General features: G+C 44.1%; 1 protein-coding gene and 1 pseudogene across 1 annotated transcript in view; both read right to left on the bottom strand.

Moving 5' to 3' along the window:
- Positions 1-1,030: 1,030 nt before the first annotated feature.
- Positions 1,031-1,192, bottom strand: LOC145352998 (small nuclear ribonucleoprotein F pseudogene; annotated as a pseudogene).
- Positions 1,193-11,825: 10,633 nt separating this feature from the next.
- Positions 11,826-21,478, bottom strand: part of LOC145352997 (coagulation factor X-like) — an 87,223-nt gene continuing 77,570 nt past the window's right edge. Inside the window, exon 8 of the mRNA XM_080203310.1 lies at positions 11,826-12,415. Coding sequence (XP_080059436.1) covers positions 11,826-12,415 — 590 coding nt within the window. The remainder of the gene's footprint in view (positions 12,416-21,478) is intronic.

Here is a 21,478-nt window from a genome sequence, read left to right as displayed (position 1 = left end):
GGATATAGGAGATTGTTTTAAATAAGGTTCATTAGCACTGGGGCATCCCTGGTAATGTAAATGGATATGGTAAGATAATAACGCTTCTTCTCTTTTCATTCACAGGTTTTAAGTTGGTCCGCCTTGTGTCCAATGAGGGGCATACACATGATGGGTCGTACTTGGGCTGCTCTTGGTTGTTCGAGATTGGCCTAGTGCTTCATGTTGTTAGTGTGTGCTTAAACTGGACCAGATACTGGGCAAGACGACAGCTCAGTGACTATCACTGATTGCTGTGCAGACACATGGATTTGGGCCGGTGTCTGTGGGAGTTTGCGCATTCTCCCCGTGCTTGCGTGGGTTTTCTCCGGGTGCTCCGGTTTCCTCCCACACCCCAAAGATGTGCTATTAGGCTGATTGGAGGTAATAAATTGTCCCTAAATTAGTTTCCCTCAATGTGGATGGCCACAAAACAATAGATAAGGGTCATGGGTGGAGGGGGGGACTGGTAATGTTAAGATGGCAGCGCGGGCTCGTTGGGCCGAAGGGCCAGTTTCCCAGGCTGTTTTTTGTTCTTTGAACTGCGCTTTTAGGGGCCTGCTGAATAAAAGTCTGAGTCGGGCGCTCCAGCCTCTGAAGAGCGCGTTCGGTGATTCCAGCGGCTCTCTGACTCAGATCAGTGTGGGGGTGGGGGCGGGGGTGGGGGTGGAGGCAGGTCAGATGTATCTCTGACGGGGGCGGGGGGGGAAAGGCTGATCGGTGTCTATTTTTCAGATCGAAAACTAGTTTTATTGGTTCAACTTACACCTGAATTCACATTTGAACATATTCCGAGTCAAACTGGAGCAGGTGTCTGCAAATAAATTATGGTTTGTCATCTACACTTTGCAGCACAGAACAAACACCTGACCTAGTCAGTGCAAATCCAAATACAGTGTATTCGAAAGGCTGAATATTTAAAATGTACTCAAAAATTCTACACATTTTTATTTTTCAATGTGGAAGAATGTTATTCTCTCACTTCTCCATCTTCTTCCTCTTCTTCAAATCCTCAGATGTACAGGACATTGTTACACCTTATTAAAACTTCGCCAAGGTGACCCGCTAAAGCACCATCAATATATTCTCCTGTGTTGGCCAGCTGCATGTTCATATATCCATCGACTGATCCCAAGTAGTCCTTGTATTCCATTCCCCATTTTAACTCCACCATCACTGGTTTGCCATTGAGGGAAGGTTTTGGATTCAATGGTAAACTCCCACGGGGGAAGGTACACAGAGGTCTCGGGGTCTGGCTCCTCTATCTCTCTCCCTCCCTCACCATTCTGGGGGGAGAGCTTATCATTCTCTGGTGCTGAGGGGGCAGGAGGCGGGTCAGATGTTATTCTGGAGAGGAGGGGCAGTGAGGCCAGACCACTCTCTGGGGGGACGGGGGGAGGGAGTGCGGCAAGTTCGTTGTCATGGGAGTGGGGGAGTGAGGCCAGATCATTGTCTTGCTGGGGAGAGGGAGGGAAGCGGGTCAGATGGATCACTGTTGGGGGCGGGGGGGGGGGAGATGGATCTCCTTGAGGGGGGGGGGCAGATGGATCTTTGGTGGGGGGCAGGGGGGTCCGCTGCCACTCTGTGGGTGATTGGTGGGAGGGGAGGAGGGCATGGGTAGTGTTCGATCTGGGTAGTGGGGAAGTGGATAAGGGAGCCAGTGATGTATGTGTGTCCCCCTTAACCACCCACCCACTACCCAAACCGATCGCCACCCCTGTCCCCCTCCCCCTCACCGATCGCCCACAGAGTGGCAATGGACCCCATTCCGCCCCCCCCCCCTCCCCGCACCATGGATCCATTTGCTCCCCCACCAGAGATCCATCTGCCACCGCACCCCACCACCACCGAGATATGTCTTACCTGCCTCAGTGGCCCCCCCACCCCACCTCACCCCCTGGATACACCCTCACTCACACTTTCTCTCCTCGGCTGCTTTCTCTGCTTTCTGTGGCTCGGGAGCGATTTGAAACGGGCGTGCTTTTTCCAATTTTTTTCTAACTGTGCATGAGTAGTTCAGAGCTCCGATCGTTCCGGCAACGCTAAGCCCCTCCCACGGCACGAATCTGACTGGAGATGGCCCAGTACGTATGGGGGCACCTGAAAGCGGATTTCTAAGTCGGATCTGTACTACGCCTAGAATCAGCACTTAGAAGACCTACAGAACACAGAGAGGCCATTCGGCCCATTGAGTCTGCACCGACCACAATCCCATCCAGGAACTATCCCCATATTCCTACGTATTTACCCACTAATCCCTCTAACCTCTGCATCTCAGGACACTGGGCCCAATTTTACCATTTTCATTCTCTTGCTGTTTTTCTCTCTCTCGCTGTTTCTTTTTCTCACTATTTCTCTCTCACTGTTTCTCCCTTTTGCTGTTTCCCTCACTCACTGTTTCTCTCTCTTGCCTTTTCTCTCTCTTGCTATTTCTCTCTCACTGTTTCTCTCACTGTTTCTGTCCTTTGCTGTTTCTCTCTTGTTTCTCTTTTTTGCTGTTTCTCTCTCTCTAGTTTTTTCTCCTTCTCGCTGTTATCCTCAATCGCTGTTTCACTCACTCACTGTTTCTCTCTTGCAGGTTCCCTCTCTCTCGTTGTTTCTCTCTCTCGCTGTTTCCCTCTTTTGCTGTTTCTCTCACTCACTTATTCTCACTCTAGCTGTTTTTCTCTCTCACTGTTTCTCCCGCTCTTTCTTTCTCTCACTATATCTCTTGCTCGCTGTTTGTCCCTCTCGCTTTTTCTCTGTCTTGTTTATCTCTTTCTCACTGTTATCCTCGCCCGCTGTTTCCCTTGCTCGCCGTTTCTCTGTCTCACTGTTTCCGTCTCTCACTGATTCTCTCTCACTGTTTCTCTTTCGCTGTTTCTCTCTCTCGCTGTTTGTCTCTCGCTGTTTTTCTCTCTGTCTGTTTGCCTCACTTGCTGTTATCTTCGCTTGCTGTTTCTCTCACTGTTTCTCTCGCTGTTTCTCTCTCACTGTTTCCCTCTCTCGCTGTTCTTGTGGGAAATTACCACTTTGGAGTCAGACTGGAGATGCAACAATACAGTTTTATTTAATGAAGCTTCGTGGAGAAAAGGCACTGGTATTCCGCAGTACTGGGCAGCTACCTTCTCTCAATGATACAATAGGGACAGTCCACCTTTGTACCTTTTACACAATAGATGGAGCGGACATCATTAACACATCGTTGTAATCAAGTAGGTGAATGATCATTTAACCCATTGTTATAGACAGATACAGACATGAGCATTTTAATATCGCATTGTTCCATGAATGGATACATTTCTTCTTTATCAATTACTTGGTCTCAGTCTATTCATACAGTAATTGGTTTTCCTGCATTTATGTATTCCCGTTCCCACTCGTGGCTAATCTCTCTATCAGACCCCATTGAATGTCTTTATCTTTAAGGTCCCTGGCTTCCTGTAGTATTTGTTCCCTTGTTTAATTCAAATAACTGCCTGTCCTGTATGTTTAAATTTCAAGTAATTGCCTGCATTAAAAGTCAGTGCCTGCTTAATGTCTTTTAACCCTTCATGTGCCGGGCAGCTATTTTATTCCAGGTATCCATCTTTATGATTTTTTTCTCCACCACACTGTCTCTTGCTGTTTCTCTTTCTCACTTTTTCTCTCTCTTGTTTTTTCTCATTCTCATTGTTATCTTTTTTCGCTCTTTCCCTCATTCGCTGTTTCTGTCTTTCGCTGTTTCTTTCTCTTGTTCTTTCTGTTTCTCGCTGTTATCCTAGTTCGCTGTTTCCCTCGCTCGCTGTTACTCTCTTCTAGGTTCTCTCTCTCTCGTTTCTCTTTCTCCCTGTTTTCCTCTCTCGCTGTTTCTCTCTGTCACTGATTCTCTCTATTGCTTGCTCTTCTGTCTCCCTCTTGCTGTTTCTCTCCTTCTTGCTGTTTCTCTTTGTCTTGCTGTTTCCCTTTCTCGCTGCTTCTCTCTTTCTCACTGTTTCTCTGTCTGACTGTTTCTCTTGCTCGCTCTTTCTCTCTCTCGCAGTTTCTCCCTCTTGCTGTTCCTCTCTCACTGTTTCTCTTACTCACTTATTTTTGCTCTCATAGTTTCTCTCTTGCTGTTTCTCTTGCCATTTCTATCTCTCACTGTTTCTCTCTCGCTGTTTCTCTCTCTCGCTGTTTCTCTCTCTCACTGTTTCTCTCTCTCACTGTTTCTCTCTCTCGCTGTTTCTCTCTCTCACTGTTTCTCTCTCTCGCTGTTTCTCTCTCGCTGTTTCTCTCTCTCACTGTTTCTCTCTCTCGCTGTTTCTCTCTCGCTGTTTCTCTCTCTCACTGTTTCTCTCTCTCGCTGTTTCTCTCTCGCTGTTTCTCTCTCGCTGTTTCTCTCTCTCGCTGTTTCTCTCTCTCGCTGTTTCTCTCTCGCTGTTTCTCTCTCTCACTGTTTCTCTCTCTCGCTGTTTCTCTCTCTCGCTGTTTCTCTCTCTCGCTGTTTCTCTCTCTCGCTGTTTCTCTCTCTCACTGTTTCTCTCTCTCGCTGTTTCTCTCTCTCGCTGTTTCTCTCTCTCGCTGTTTCTCTCTCTCACTGTTTCTCTCTCTCGCTGTTTCTCTCTCGCTGTTTCTCTCTCTCGCTGTTTCTCTCTCTCGCTGTTTCTCTCTCTCGCTGTTTCTCTCTCGCTGTTTCTCTCTCTCGCTGTTTCTCTCTCTCGCTGTTTCTCTCTCGCTGTTTCTCTCTCTCGCTGTTTCTCTCTCTCACTGTTTCTCTCTCTCGTTGTTTCTCTCTCGCTGTTCTCTCTCTGTTAGCCTCACTCGCTGTTATCCTTGCTTGCTGTTTCTCTCGCTGTTTCGTTTCTTACTGTTTCTCTGTCACTGTTTCTCTGTTTCACTGTTTCTCGCTGTCTCGCTGCTTCTCTTTCTTGCTGCTTCTCTCTCTCTCACTGTTTCTCTGTCTGACTGTTTCTCTTACTCGCTCTTTCTCTCTCTTGCTGTTCCTCTCTCGCTGTTTCTGTCACTCACTTATTTTCGCTCTCATTGTTTCTCTCTTGCTGTTTCTCCTGCTGTTTCTCTCTCTCGCTGTTTCTCTCTCTTGTTTTTTCTCTTGCTCTCTGTTATCCTCGTTTGCTGTTTCTCTCGCTCGCCATTTCTGTCTCTCACTGTTTCCTTCTCTGATTCTCTCCCGCTGTTTCTCTTTCACTGTTTCTCTTTCACTGTTTTTCTCTCTTGCTTTTTCTCTCACTGTTTCTCTCTCTTGCTTTTTCTCTCACTGTTTCTCTCTCACTGTTTCGCACTGTCGCTGTTTCGCACTGTCACTGTTTTTCTTACTCTCCCTGGCTCTGTCAGTCTCACTCTTCTATGCACTAGCTCTGCTCTCAGTCCCAGTCTTTCTCACTCTTTCATCCTCCCAGCTCTGCTCTCAGTCTCGTTCTTTCTCACTACTTTATGCTCCTGGGTCCACCCTTAGTCTCATTCCTTCTCACCCTTTTTGTTCCAAGCTCCACTTTCTGTCTTGCTCTTTTTTACTCTTTTATCCTGGCAGCTCAGCTCTCCATCTCATTCTATTCTCCTGTTGGCTCCTCTCTCAGTCTTGATCTTTTGTTCACCCGGTTCCACTCTCAGTCTCGTCTTTCTCATTGATTTGTCCTCCCTCTGAGCCTGCCCTTTGTTATTGTTTTACATTCCTGGCTCCGCTCCCATTCTCACTCTTTTATCTTCCCCATTCCCTTCTCAGTTTTGTTTTCTCACACTTTTTCATGCCGAAACCACTCTCAATCTTGTTCTTTCTCACTCTTTTATTCTGCCTGCTCCGCTCTCAGTCTCACTCTTTCTTACAGTTTTATGCTCCCAGTTCTGCTCTCAGTCTCGCTCTTACTCTTTTTCCTCCCAGCTCCGTTGTCAGTCTTGTTCTTTCTCATTCTTTTATTCTCCCAGCTCTGCTCTCAGTTTGCTTTTTCTCATTCTTTTGTCCTGCTGGCTGCAATCTCACTCTTTTATCATCACTGCTCCGCTCTCAGTCTCGCTCTTTCACGCTCTATTGTCCTCCCCACTCCATTCTCATTCTGTTCTTTCTTGCTTTTTACCCTCCTGGCTCTGTTCTCAGTATTGCTCTTTTTCACTCTTTTATTGTTGCAGCTCTGCTCTCAGTCTCGCTCCAGGACGGATGTCAGGGGTAGGTTCTTTACCCAGCGGGTGGTGAGGGATTGGAATGCCCTGCCTGCTGCAGTTGTAAATGTGTCTAGTTTGGGGGCGTTTAAGAGATCTCTGGATAGGTTTATGGACGAAAAGGGATTGGTATAGGCTAGTGGGTCATTGTTTTTGTAACTGGTCGGCGCAACATCGTGGGCCGAAGGGCCTGTTCTGTGCTGTAATGTTCTATGTTCTATGTTCTATGTTCTCACTCTTTTATTCTACCAACTTTACTCTCATTCTTGTTCTTTCTCACTCTTCTATCGTCCAAGCTCCACTCTCAGTCTCACTCTTTCTCATTCTTTTATTCTGGTGACTCTACTCTCCATCTTGCTCTTTTATCCTCCCAGCTCCACTTTTAATCTTTCTCTTTCTCGCTATTTCTCACTCTATTACCTACGCAGCTCCACTCTCAGTCTCACTTTTTCTGACTCTATTATCCTCCTGGCTCCACTCTCATTCTCACACTTTCTCGCTCTATTACCCTCCCAACTCTGCTCTCAGTCTCGGTCTTTCTCACTCTCCTACCGGCTTCTCTCTCAGTCTTGCTCTTTTTTTCTCCCGGTTCTGATCTCAGTCTTGCTGTCTTGTTCTCCCAGCTGCTCCACTCTCAGTCTTGCTCGTTCTCGCTCTTTTACTCTCTACCTCTGCTCTCAGTCTTGGCCTTTCTAGCTCTTTTATAGTACTGGCTCCACTCTCAGTCTCGCTTTTTCTCACTCTATTATCCTCCCCGCTCTGCTCTCAGTCTGTTCTTCCTCACTGTTAATCCTCCTGGGTCAACTCTCAGTCACGCTCCTTCTCATTCTTTTGTCCTCCTGGCTCAGCTCTCAGTCTTGCTCTTTCTCACTCTTTTATCCTGCCAACCCTGCCGTCAGTCTCACTTTTTTATTCACCCGTCTCCGCTCTCAGTCTTGCTTTTAATCAATGAACAAAGAAATGAGAACAAAGAGCAAAGGAAATTATAGTACAGAAACAGGCCCTTTGGCCCTCCAAGCCTGCACTGACCATGCTGCCTGACTTAACTGAAACACCCTGCCCTTCCGGGGACCATGTCCCTCTATTCCCATTCTATTCATATATTTGTCAATATGCCCCTTAAAAGTCACCATCATATCTGCTTCCACTACCTCCCCCAGCAATGAGTTCCAGGCATGCATCACCCTCTTGTAAAAATGTTGCCTCATTCATCTCATTTAAATCTTGCCCCTCACACCTTAAACTTACAACCCCTTATAATTGACTTTTCCACCCTGGAAAAAGCTTCTGACTATCCACTCTGTCTTATAATCATAGAAACGCTACAGTGCAGAAAGAGGCCATTTGGCCCATTGAGTCTGCACCGACTACAATCCCACTCAGGCCCTACTCCTATATCCCTACATATTTTACCTGCTAATCCCTCTAATCTACGCATCTCAGGAGGCAATTTTAGCATGGCCAATCAACCTAACCAGCACATCTTTGGACTGTTGGAGGAAACCGGAGCACCCAAAGGAAACCCCACGCAGACATGAGGACAATGTGCAAACTCCAACCAGGCAGTGACCCAAGCCGGGAATTGAATCCAGGTCCCTGGAGCTGTGAAGCAGCAGTGCTAACTGCTATGCTACCGTGCTGCCCCGTGCCCCTCATAATTTTGTAGACTTCTATCAGATTGTCCCTCAACCTCCGTCGTTCCAGTGACAATAAACCAAGTTTCTCCAACCTCTCCTCATAGCTAATGCCCTCCATTTCAGGCAACATCCTGATAAATCTTTTCTGTAACCTCTCCAAAACCTCCACATCCTTCTGGATGTGTGGCAAACAGAATTGAACACCATATTCCAAGTTTAGCCTAACTAAAATTCTACAAAGCTGCAACATAACTTGTCAATTTTTAAACTCAATCCCACGGCCGATGAAGGCAAGCATGCACTTCTTGACTACCTTCTCCACCTGCATTGCCACTTTCAGTGACCTGTGTACCTGTACACCCAGATCCCTCTGCCTATCAATACTCTTAAGGGTTCTGTCATTTACTGGATATTTCCTAACTGTATTCGACCTTCCAAGATGCATTACCTCACATTTGTCCGGATTAAACTCCATCTGCCATCTCTCCGCCCAAGTCTCCAACTGATCTATATTCTGCTGTATCCTCTGATGGTCCTCATCGCTATCCGCAAATCCACCAGCCTTTGTGTCATCTGCAAACTTACTGATCAATCCAGTTACATTTTCCTCCAAATCATTTATACATATTACAAAGAGCAAAGGTCCCAGCACTGATCCCTGAAGAACACCACCTGTCACAGCCCTCCATTCAGAAACACACCCTCCCACTGCTACCGTCTGTCTTCTTGACTGAGCCAGTTTTGTATCCACCTTCCCAGCTCATCTCTGATCCCGTGCGACTTCATGTTCTGCACCAGTCTGTCATGAGGGACCTTGTCAAAGGCCTTAGTGAAGTCCATGTTGACAACATCCACTGCCCTACCCTCATCAATCATCTTCGTCACTTCCTCGAAAACTCAATCAAGTTAGTAAGACACGACCTCCCCTTCACAAAATCATGTTGCCTCTCACTAATACATCCACTTATTTCCAATTGGGAATGAATCCTATCTCGAAGAATCATCTCCAATGATTTCCCTACCATTGATGTCAGGCTCATAAGAACATAAGAACATAAGAAATAGGAGCAGGAGTAGGCCATCTAGCCCTTCGAGCCTGCCCCGCCATTCAATAAGATCATGGCTGATCTGTTGTGGCTCAGTTCCACTTTCCCGCCCTCTCCCCATAACCCTTAATCCCCTCTCTTATCAAAAACCCATCAACCCGCTTCTTAAAAATATTTAGCGAGGCAGCCTCCACCACTTCAGCGGGCAGAGAATTCCAGAGATTCACCACCCTTTGAGTGAAGAAGTTCCTCCTCAACTCTGTTCTAAACCGCCTCCCCTTTATCTTGAGGCTGTGCCCCCTAGTCCTACTGTCTTTTTTGAGCGGGAAGAGTCTCTCCACCTCTATCCTATCCATCCCATTCATCATCTGTAATTACCTGGATTATTCTTGCTACCCTTCTTAAACAAAAGAACAACGTTGGCTATTCCCCAATCATCTGGGACCTTCCTTGCGTATGGAGATGCCAGCATTGGACTAGGGTAAACACAGTAAGGAGTCTCACAACACCAGGCTAAAGTCCTGGACTTTAACCTGGTGTTGTGAGACCTCTTACTGTATGTATCTCCCCTAAAGCCAGTGAGGATACAAAGATTTCTCTCAAGGCCCCAGCAACTTCCTCCTTTGCCTCTGTCAGTATCCTGAGGTATATCCCATCAAGCCCTGGGGACTTGTCTACCTTAATATTTCACAAGAACCGCAATGTCTCCTCCTTTTTAATCTCAACATGACTCAAACTATCTACACATCCTTTCCCAGACTCATCAAACACCAAGTTCTTTGGTGAAGACTGAAGCAAAATACTCATTTAATGCCTTATCCATTTCTGCTGGCTCCACACATAGATTCTCTCCCTTGTTCTTGAATGGGCCAACCCTCTCCTTGGCTACCCTCTTGCTCTTTATATAAGTATAAAAAGTCTTGGGATTTTCCTTGATCCTGCTGGCCAATGCTTTTTCGTGACCTCTTTTAGGCCTCCTTACTTCTTGCTTAAGTTTCTTTCTACTTTCCTTGTATTCCACACTTGCTTCGTGTGTTCCCAGCCTCCTAGTCTTGACCAATGCCTACTTTTTCTCTTTGACTGGGCTCACAATATCTCTAATTATCCAAGGTTCCCAAAAGTTGTCATACTTATCTTTCATCCTTACAGGAATGTGCCGGTCCTGAATCCCTATCAACTTACACTTGAAACCCCCCTACATACCAAAGAACAAAGAACAAAATCAGCCAGGGAAACAGGCCCTTCGGCCCAATGAGCCCACGCTGCCATCTCAACACCACCAGTCCACCTCTCTACCCATGACCCCTATCTAATGTTTTATGGCCATCCAGATTGAGGGAAACTGATTTAGGGACAATTTATTCCTGCCAATCAGCCTAACAGCACATCTTTGGGGTGTGGGAGGAAACCGGATATTGATTTGCCCCTAAACATCTGCCCCCAATCTACATTCTTCAGTTCCTGCCTAATATTGTTGTAATTAGCCTCCCCCAATTTAGCCATGAACTTGAGGACTACAGTTACCTTTATCCATCAGTACCTTAAAACTTACTGAATTGTTCCCGAACTGCTCCCCTACTGAAACATCAACCACCTGGCCAGGCTCATTCCCCAAAACCAGGTCCAGTATGGCCCCTTCCGTAGTTGGATTAGCTACATTGTGTTTGAAGAAGCCCTCATGATGCTCCTTACAAACTCTACTCCATCCATGTCCTTAGCACTGTGAGTCCCAGTCAATATAGGGGAAGTTAAAACCTCCTGCCACAACAGCCCTGTTACTTTTACATCTGGTCAAAATCTGTTTCTCTATCTCTCACTGACAGTTGTGTGGCCTATGGTAAACCCATAACTTTGTGACTACATCCTTCCTATTCCTGAGCTCTACCCATGAGCCCTCCCTCCAAGATGTCCTCCCATATACAGCTGTGATATTCTCCTTAACCAGTAGTGCAACTCCCCCACCCCTTTTACATCCCCCTCTACCCCGCTTAAAACATCTGCATCCTGGAAGGCTATCCTTGCAGCTCTGCTCTCAGTCTCATTCTTTCTCGCTCTATTCTCCTGCCAGCTCCTCTCTGTCTTGCTCTTTTGTTCTCCCGGCTCCGCTCTCAGTCTTGCCCTTTCTAGCTCTTTTATCGTCTCGGCTCCACTCTCGGTTTCACTCTTACTTGTTCTTTTTTTTTCTCCCAGCTCCACTCTCCATCTGTTCTTTCTCACCGTTTATCCTCCCAGCTCCGCTCTCACTCTTGCTCTTTCTCACTCTTTTATCCTCCCGCCCCCATTCTGTCTCATTCCATATGTTTTTTTTTATCCTTCCAGCGCGGCTCTCAGTCTCACTCATCTCACTCTTTTATTTTCCAGCTCTGTTCCAATACCAATGGGATCAAGTTGGAAAATGAAATATCGCAAACAATTCTTAAAAAATTAACTTTTATTATTTTTGAAATCATACATCTTTTATCACAGAATGGAAAGAATAGAACCCCACACTTGTAAAATTAATATTTCTGGTCATAAAGTTAATGCCAGTAAGTTTGATATTGCGTACTGCCAGAACTCTGTTTTATTTTGTAAGGGTTAACAGTTCAAAGATTTTTTTTTTAAGTGCGTGATCATGCATCATGCAACTCTGTAAAAACTGAAATAGCACACTTTGTGGAAGATCAACATATTGCCAGCATCAACTCTCCAATACCCATTTTTAATTTCACATTCACAAAGAGTAGAAGTTGCTGTGACTTCTGCACATAACGCTGAGCACTGACAATTTCACTATTATTACAAGCACAAATACTGGGCTAAGGTAGATAACCTTTGGGTAATTCTCAGATCAATTGGTGTAACTAAGATCATGTGGGATCAATGTATCCTGAATTTGGTCTTTATGTTCTATTAATGCAAGGATTATTTCAACAATGATGTGTTGTTGCATTGTATGGGGAGTGGGTCTAATTGTGTCACTCATTTGCATTCTTGTAAGGTGTGTGCTCTTTGTTTTTTAAGGTTATGACATTCATTTCTGAACTGTAGTTGAGGTTATGTTCCTGTTACTATTATGAGACATTTCTCTCATAACCGTTCGGAGCCATCTGATATACCGGGACACCTTTGTGTAGATGCCATATTTTCCCTTCTGTCCACATCCTTCTCCCCAGCTCACAATGCCAGTCAAGAACCAGGTGTTCTTGAATTTGGTGACATGGGGCCCACCACTATCCCCTTGGCAGGCGTCTTTGCTCTCATCCTTGTATCCAGCACAGAACATGTTCTGAGACACAGCATACTTGCTGGACTCAATGCACTTTGTCCGATCGACGTACGGCACCGTCAATCGTTGGAGCTTGTCGGCTGTCATTCCGTGGTCAAAGACACGGCCCCAACCACTGATTAAAGCATTCCGCATTTTCATCAAGACCGTGTCTGCAAATTCTCTCTGGGGCAGGCAGATTGGGATGACATTTTCATTGAATTGCATAGGATTCTTCAATACCAGAACTGCGATATCATTGTCATATGTTTTGGCCTGGAACCTGTGGTGGGGAACTGCTGCCATAACCTCCAGTCGCTGTTCTGTATGTTCCTCTTCCTTAACATTAAACTCACCTGGGGGGAAAGTGGGGGTGGGGAGGGGGGTAAGAACAGATATGTGCCAATGAAGCAATAACTCAACATTCGAATTCCACCAGTTCACAATCAAATGAAAGAAATAATTGTTTGACAGTACAGAACTTGAGTGTTGCTGAAAAATAAGGTATGTCAAAGCTTTTTGTCTTGTACTCATCAGGACACTTCAAGAATATTAATATAAGAGGAAAGTAACAATTTATCCTGTCACTATGAGAAGAAAGTGCAGATTGGTTGACGAGTAGACTCTTATTGCTAGAAGTGTTATCGTGGAGATGTACCAGGTGACTGACAGTTAACTGACAAGCATTGTTTGAAATTTAAACCAGGCAATTTAACTCTGATTGATTTAGGCATTTTCCTGAAGAATGAACCAGCAAATAGCTGTCACTTAGTTGAAACAGAAGTAATGTCTGTACTTGTTCCTTCTGTCTACAAAGAACAGGGCCCTTGGTATTAAAGCTTCCAGTACACACACATGCATCACACTGTAAACTCACTGACAATTTTAAATTGGTTGTCAGCATAATTCTTAGCGCACTGAGGATTATTTAACAAATGTTATTCAGTCATGGAATCGTATCTAATGTTAGATACAGTTTTTTGAGTTTTGCAAGAATGGTCTTATTGTATGGTCTGTACCTTGCCGTTGAACAAAGAAAGAACAAAAAAAAGAGAAAAATACAGCACAGGAACAAGCCCTGCGGCTCTTCAAGCCTGTGCCGATCATGATGCCTGCCTAAACTAAAACTGTGTGCACTTACAAAATCCATATCCTTTCATTCCCATCCTATTCGCGTATCCGCCCAGATGTCCCTTAAATGCTGCTATGTACCTCTCCCACCACTTTCCCAGGCAGAGCGTTCCAGGCATTCACCACCATCTGTGTAAAAAGTTGCCTCACACATCTCCACTAAACTTTTCCTCACACACGTTAAACCTATAAGCCCTAGCACTTGACTTTTCTATCCTAGGAAAGAGCATCTGACTATCCATTCTGTCCAAGCCACTTTCAATCTTGTTCACCCCTCAACCTCTGTTGTTCAGTGAGAACAAACTGAGTTTATCCAACCTCTCCTCATAGATAATACCCTCCAGATCAAGCAACATCCTGGTAAACCCCTTCTGTACCCTCTTCAAGCATCCACGTCCTAGTGTGTCGAATGAGACCTGAACTAAGGTTCTGTACAACTGCAGCGTGACCTGCCGATTTTTATACTCAATGTTGTGACTGATGAAGGCAAGCATGCCATCTAATTTCTTGACTCCCTTATCCACCTGAGTTGCCACTTTCAGTGATTGGTGGACCTGTATACCCAGATCTCTCTGCCTGTCAATACACCTAAGGGTTCTACCATTTACTGTTTAATTCCTACATTCATTGGACTTCCAAAATGCATTACCTCACGTTTGTCCAGATTAAACTCCATCTGCCATCGTCCAAGTCTCCAACCAGTCTATATCTTGCTGTATCCTCTGACAATTCTCTTCACTACCCACAGATCCAACAACGGAAAGGCCCTGTAGTTTGATACAATCCACCAACCTTTGGGATGTACTGCCTACATACTTGGCATCACACTGACACTGAATTTCAGAGACCACATTACTCATTTGTGTGCGAGACAAAATTACTTTCTGGCTTGACTTTGCTACCATGCAGTAGCACTTCAAATGATATTCAAAAATAGGAAGCCAGCATTAATCCCGGAGTGGAGGAGCTTTGATTGAAGCCATACTTTGATACTTCTACACAAGGGTAGTTTCCTGGTGGTCATACCCCAAGGGTATCCTCGAAGATAAACCTGGAGACCCCCTGGAAATCCCCAGGCAGTGGCTGCACAATAATCGCTCAGGAAATTTCCACTTCCTTTCGGCAATTAACTGATTCACTGCCTCACTACTCCCATTCTTCCATTTCTTCCCATCCCTGCAACATGAGGAGGTGACAAAAACAATTGACAAGGGAAGGTTGTCTATATGGATTTTAGTAAAGCATTTGGCAAAGTCCCTCATGGCAGGTTGGTGCAAAAGGTTAAATCTCATGGGATAAAAAGTGAAGTGGCGAGATGGGTGGAGAACTGGCTTGGCCACAGAAGACAGAGCATAGGCAGTAGAGGGGTCTTTTTCCGGTTGAAGATCTGTGACTAGTGGTGTTCCACAGGGATCTGTACTGGGACCTCTGCTGTTTGATATATATATATATGTGATTTGGAAGGTGTAACTGGTGTGATCGGTAAGTTTGAGGATGACACAAAGATTGCTGGAATTGCAGATAGCGATGAGCATTGTCAGAGAATACAGCAGGATATAGATAGGCTGGAAAATTGGGCAGAGAAATGGCAGATGGAATTTAATCCAGGTAAATGCGAAGTGATGCATTTTGGTAGAACTAATGTAAGGGGGAGCTATACAATAAATGGCAGAACCATCAAGAGTATAGACGCACAGAGGGACCTGGGTGTGCAAGTCCACAGATCCTTGAAAGTGGCACCACAGGTGGAGAAGGTGGTGAAGATGGTATGCTTGCCTTTATAGGACGGTAAAAAGTCTGACAACACCAGGTTTAAGTCCAACCAATTTATTTGATAGTAAGCTCACAAGCTTTTGAGGTTCCCTCTTCGTCACCTGATGAAGAGGGAAACCTTGAAAGCAAGTGAGTTTACTATCAAATAAATTGGTTGGACTTAAACCTGGTGTTGTCAGGCTTTTTACTGTGTTTACTCCAGTTCAACGCCGCATATCCACTTCATGACCTTAATAGGATGGGGCATAGAGTATAAAAGTTGGCGACTGATGTTACAGCTGTATAGAACATTGGTTAGGCCACATTTGGAATACTGCGTCCAGTTCTGATCGCCACACTACCAGAAGGACATGGAGGCTTTGGAGAGAGTACAGAAAAGGTTTACCAGGATGTTGCCTGCTATGGAGTGTCTTAGCTATGAGGAGAGATTGGGTAAACTGGGGTTGTTCTCCCTGGAAAAATGGAGAATGAGGGGCGACCTAATAGAGGTGTATAAAATTATGAAGGACATAGATAGGGTGAACAGTGGGAAGCTTTTTCCCAGGTTGGAGGTGACGATCATGAGGGCTCACAGGCTCAAGGTGAAGGGGGCAAGGTTTAACTCAGATATCAGACGGACATATTTTACAGAGGGTGGTGGGGGCCTGGAATGCACTGCCAAGCAGGGTGGTGGAGGTGGACACACCAGGATCGTTTAAGACTTATCTGGATAGCCACATGAACAGACTGGGAATGGAGGGATACAAACGAATGGTCTAGTTGGACCAATGAGCAGCGCAGGCTTGGAGGGCCGAAGGGCCTGTTTCCTGTGCTGTATTTTCTTTGTTCTTTGTTTTCTGAGCAATATGTTGAGGAACCAACAAGGAAGGGAGCAGGCCATCTTGGACTGGGTGTTGTACAATGAGAAAGGACTAATTGACAATCTAGTTGAGAGAATCCTTAGGGATGAGTGACCATAATATGGGAGACTTTTTTGTCAAGCAGTAGGCCTGAAGATTGGCAGCAGTTTAAAGTTCAGCAAAAGAAGACCAATAGACTGATTTAAGAAGGGAAATATGAAGTATGAAAGTAAGCTAGCAGGAAACATAGAAACTTAGAGTAATAGTCATAGAGGTTTACAGCATGGAAACAGGCCCTTCGGCCCAACGTGTCCATGCTGCCCTTTTTTTAAAACCCCTAAACTAATCCCAATTGCCTGCATTTGGCCCATATCCCTCTATACCCATTGTACCCATGTAACTATCTAAATGCTTTTTAAAATATGAAATTGTACCCGCCTCTACTACTACCTCTGCCAGCTTGTTCTAGACACTCACCACCCTCTGTGTGAAAAAATTGCCCCTCTGGACATTTTTGTATCTCTCCCCTCTCACCTTAAACCTATGCCCTCTAGTTTTAGACTCCCCTACCTTTGGGATAAGATATTGACTATCTACCTTGTCTATGCCCCTCATTATTTTATAGACCTCTATAAGGTCACCCCTCAGCCTCCTATGCTTCAAAGACAAAAGTCCCAGTCTATTTAGCCCCTCCTTATAACTCAATCCATCAAGTCCCGGAACCATCCTAGTAGATCTTTTCTGCACTCTTTCTAGTTTAATAATATCCTTTCTATAATAGGGTCACCAGAACTGCACACAGTATTCCAAGCCTGGCCTTTCCAATGTCTTGTACAACTTTAACAAGTCATCCCAACTCCTGTATTCAATGTTCTTAACGATGAAACCAAGCTTGCTAAATGCCTTCTTCATCACTTTGTCCACTTTCAAGGAGCTATGAACATGTACCCCTAGATCTCTTTGTTCTGTAACTCTCCCCAGTGCCCTACCATTAACTGAGTAAGTCCTGTCCTGGTTCAATCTATCAAAATGCATTGCCTTGTATTTGTCTAAATTAAACTCCATCTGCCATTCATCAGCCCACTGGTCTAATTGATCAAGATCCCATTGCAATTGGAGATAACCTTCCTCACTGTCCACCATGCCACAAATCTTGGTGTCATCTGTAAACTTACTAACCATGTCCCTTATATTCTCATCCAAATCATTAGTATAAATGACAAATAACAGTGGGCCAAACATTGATCCCTGAGGCACTTCGCTGGTCACAGGCCTCCAGTTTGAAAAGCAACTTTCTACATCCATCCTCTGGCTTCCGTCAAGAAGCCAATTTTGTGCCTATTTCGATAACTCACCACGGATCCCTTGAGATTTAACTTTATGCAACAACCTACATGCGGTATCTTGTCAAAGAGCTTGCTAAAGTCCATGTAGACAACATCAACTGCACTGCCCTCATCTACCTTCTTGGTTACCCCTTGAAAAAACTCAATTAAATTTACGAGATATGATTTTTCACTCAGAAAGCTATGCTGACTGTCCCTAAGCAGTTCTTGCATTTCTAAATGTCTGTAGATCCTATCTCTCAAAATACCTTCCAACAATTTACCCACCATAGATGTGAGGCCCAATGGCCTGTAGTTCCCAGGCTTTTCCCTGCAGTCCTTTTTAAACAAAGGCACAACATTTGCCACTCTCCAATCTGCAGGCACCTCACCCGTGACTATTGATGATTCAAATATCTCGGCTAAGGGACCCACAATTTTCTCCTTAGCTTCCCACGACGTCCTGGGATACAACTCATCAGGTCCCACAGATTTATCTAGCTTGATGCGCTTTAAGACTTTCAGCACCTCCTTCTCTGTAATATGTACATTCCTCAAGACATCAACATTTATTTCCCCAAATTCCATAAATTCCATGCTTTTCTCAACAGTAAATACTGATGAGAAATACTCATTTAGGATCTTACCCATCTCTTGTGGACCCGGAAATAGATGACCTTGTTGCTCCTTAAGAGGTCCGACTCTCTCCCTTGTTACTTTTTTGCCCTTTATGTATTTGTAAAAGTTCTCTGGATTCTCCTTTGCCTTATCTGCTAAAACAATTTCCAGTCCCTTTTTTGCCCTCCTGATTTCTCTCTTAACTCTATTCCTATGCCCCCTATCATATAAAGAATGATAGGACCCACAGTGCAGAAAGAGGCCCATCGAGCCTGCACCAAACACAATCCCACCCAGGTTCTACACCCATATCCCTACATATTTTACCCACTAATCCCTCTAACCTATGCATCTCAGGACACTAAGGGCAATTTTAGCCTGGCCAATCAATCTAAGCTGCACATCTTTGGACTGTGGGAGGAAACTGGAGTACCCAGAAGAAACCCACGCAGACACGAGGAGGATGTACAAACTCCACACTGACAGTGACCCGAGCCGGGAATCGAACTCCCCTATACTCTTCAAGAGATTCACTTGATCCCAGCTTACTATAAAAGTTTCTGTAGATATGTGAAGCGAAAAAGATTGACAAAAAAAGAATGCCACCTCTTACAATCAGAAACAGGCGAATTCATAAAGGGGAATTAAATTTGTACCTTCACAAAGGAAGACATGAATAATATACCAGAATTGCTGAGAGAAACACGTTTTAGTGAGGAGCTGAAGGAAATCCGCATTAGTAGAGAAATGGATTGGGGAAATTGTTGGGATTGAAGGTGGATAAATCTCCATGTCCTGATAATCTTCATCTCAGAATACGTAAGGAAATAGCCCTGGAAATAGTAGATCTATTGGTTATTTGCCAAAATTTTTTGGCCTTTGGAATAGTTCCTGCAGATTGGACGGTGGGTGGTGTAAGCCCATTACTCAAAATTGGAGATAGAGAGAAAACAGAGAACCAGTGAGTTTAAAATTAGAACTAGGGATGTAGCTAAAGTGTATTATCAAAGATTCCATAACTCAGCATTTGGAAGGTAATGGTATAATCAGACAAAGTCAACATGGATTTACAAAAGGGAAATCATATTTGACAAATCTATTGGAATTTTTTTGAAGCTGTCACTAGTACAGTTGACCAAGGAGAACCAGTATATGTGGTTTATTTCAACCTTCAGAAGGTTTTCGACAAGGTCTCATGTAAAATTCTACTGTGCAAAGTTAAAGCGCATGGGATTTCAGGTAATAACTTGAGATGGATAGAAAGCTAGTTGGCAGATAGGAAGTAAAGAGTTGGCATAAATGGGTCTTTTTCTGATTGGCAGTAAGTGATTAGTGAGGTTCTCTAAGGATCTGTGCTGGGCCCCATTGTTCACAATATATTTGGAGGAGGGAACTGAATGGATTATCTCCAAATCTGCAGATGCTACAAAGTTGGATCAGAGGGTGAACTTTGAGGAGGATGCAGAGATGCTTAAGCATGATTTGGACAGGCTAAATGTGTGAGCGTCTGCATGGAAGATACAGTATAATGTGGATAAATGTGAGGTTATCCCCTTTGGTAGCAATAATAGGAAGATAGATTATTACTTGAATGGGTATAAATTGAGGGAGGTGGATATTCAGCAAGACCTTGGAGTCTTCATGCATCAGTCGCTAAAAGCACACACGCGGGTACAGCAGGCAGTAAAGAAGGCAAATGGTATGTTGGCCGACATAGCAAGAGGGTTTGAATTTAGGGACAGGAATGTTTTGCTGAAATTGTACAGGGGGTTGGTGAGGCCATACCTGGAGTATTGTGTGCAGTTTTGGTGTCCTTATCGGAGGAAGGATGTCCTTGCTACAGAGGGAATACAACAAAGGTTTACTAGGCTGATTCCTGGGATGACTGGACTACCATATCAGGAGAGACTAAGTCGATTAGGATTATGTTCACTGGAGTTTAAAAGGGTGAGGGGGATCTCATAGAAACTTATAAAATTCTAGCATGGTTAGACAGAGGGAGATTCAGAAAAAATGTTCCCAATTATGGGGGAGTCCAGAACTATGGAGCCATAGTTTGAGGATAAGGGGTAAACTTAGAACTGAGGTGAGGATAAATTTATCCACACAGAGGGTGGTGAATGTGTGGAATTCACTATCAAAGAAAGTAGTTGAAGCCAAAATGTTGTCTGATTTCAAGAAAAAATTAGATATAGTTCTTTGGGCTGAAGGGATCAAGATATATGCAGGGGTTGGGGGTGAAGTGGGTGCAGGGTGGAATCAGGATATTGAATTTGAGGATCAGCCATGATCAAAATGAATGGTGGAGCAGGCTCGAAGGGCCAAATGGCCTACTCCTGCTTCTAGTTTCTATGTTTTCAAGATAAACACAATGCCAAATTGATCACAACAATTTAAGTACAAGATAAAGGGGTGCTGATTGATTAGCATGTCAACTCTGATTGGCCTACAGTTTACCACATGGAAAGCAACAGTTAACTATTAGTTTCCCAAGTTCCCAGATATTTCAAAAAAGGTGCAAGGCCTGAACATATTCCTTTAGTTTGCAGAAAACAGGTTTCTGTGGATAGATGTATGTCACTTCTAGTAAGCATAAGTAAGTCATGTTATGAGCTCAATTAGTTGTTAATTAGTAGTTGTCAATTAGTAGTCTTAAATTAGTTGTTATTATAGCTATTCATGCATCCAAGCATGGAATCACATCTAACAGTAGACATTTTGTTTTGGGTTTTGAAAATGTCTGAAATATCTTGAAAATGTTGAAAAGCCTGCCTATAATGAAGAACTGAAGGAACACACTGGTTGATTCGAATAGCCAATTGCTGGCACATACAGCCTATGTACCAGGCATCACACAGGCATGAAAATCCAGGCACTGCTCTGCTGAATAGTGTAGTAGATGGAACATCAGTTTGGACTTAAGCAGAACCCTGTTTGTGGAAAATATCACTTGCATAGCTACTTCACAATTGCGGGGGGAATGATGTGTTTAACCTGTCATTCAATTTTTTTTTGTAACATTTTGTCCTTATAAAATAAGGAGGTAGATCTGGCATTTTCCACATCTGAAAGTTTACACAATACACAGTGAACAATGATAGCTATTGTCTGACATGATAGCTTTGGTGCATTCTATTCCTTTATCAAGCTTGCAAAGTGAGCAAATAGCTAAGGCCCTGTTCACAAGATTGTTAATAAGGCCAATTTTATAGAATGTTTATTCTGATCAGTGAAAGCTGGCTTTCAGTAAACAATTGTGGCTGAGTAGGTCCATTTCTCAATGAGCATGTTGTGGAAAGGGAGCCTGTCTAAATGCTCCATCTGAGAAATTAATTTGTGTATGGTATGGAATGCTTTAAGATGTACAAGGAAATCCTTTCCTGTGACTACAGATTGTGAGCATATCATCTACATGTCGGAAATATAGACAGTTTAGGCTCATTCCATCAAAAACAAATTTCTTGTGGGACATGAAAATGTTCATGATTGCTTGACCTAGAGGGGATCTGTTGGCAGCGCATCTGTTTGGGCATACACCATGTTACTAAAGCTTAACCTGACTACAGGAGTTGCAAAGTTCACAGGTTCAATGACTACACATTCAGAAAATAACACCTTGTCTATATTGCCACAATATAACAACTCACCAACTCTATCATTCTACCTTCTCATGGTCTGAGGCTGAAGCAGACAATTTGATTTGATCTTAGACTGAGCTTTCCAATCAGTATCC

This window comes from Carcharhinus amblyrhynchos, chromosome 15 (assembly GCF_965287045.1).
Source record: "Carcharhinus amblyrhynchos chromosome 15, sCarAmb.v2.hapA, whole genome shotgun sequence".
Classification (NCBI taxonomy): domain Eukaryota; kingdom Metazoa; phylum Chordata; class Chondrichthyes; order Carcharhiniformes; family Carcharhinidae; genus Carcharhinus; species Carcharhinus amblyrhynchos.
The sequence above is the reverse complement of the archived record's forward strand: the minus strand, read 5'-3'. Positions and strand labels throughout refer to the sequence as shown.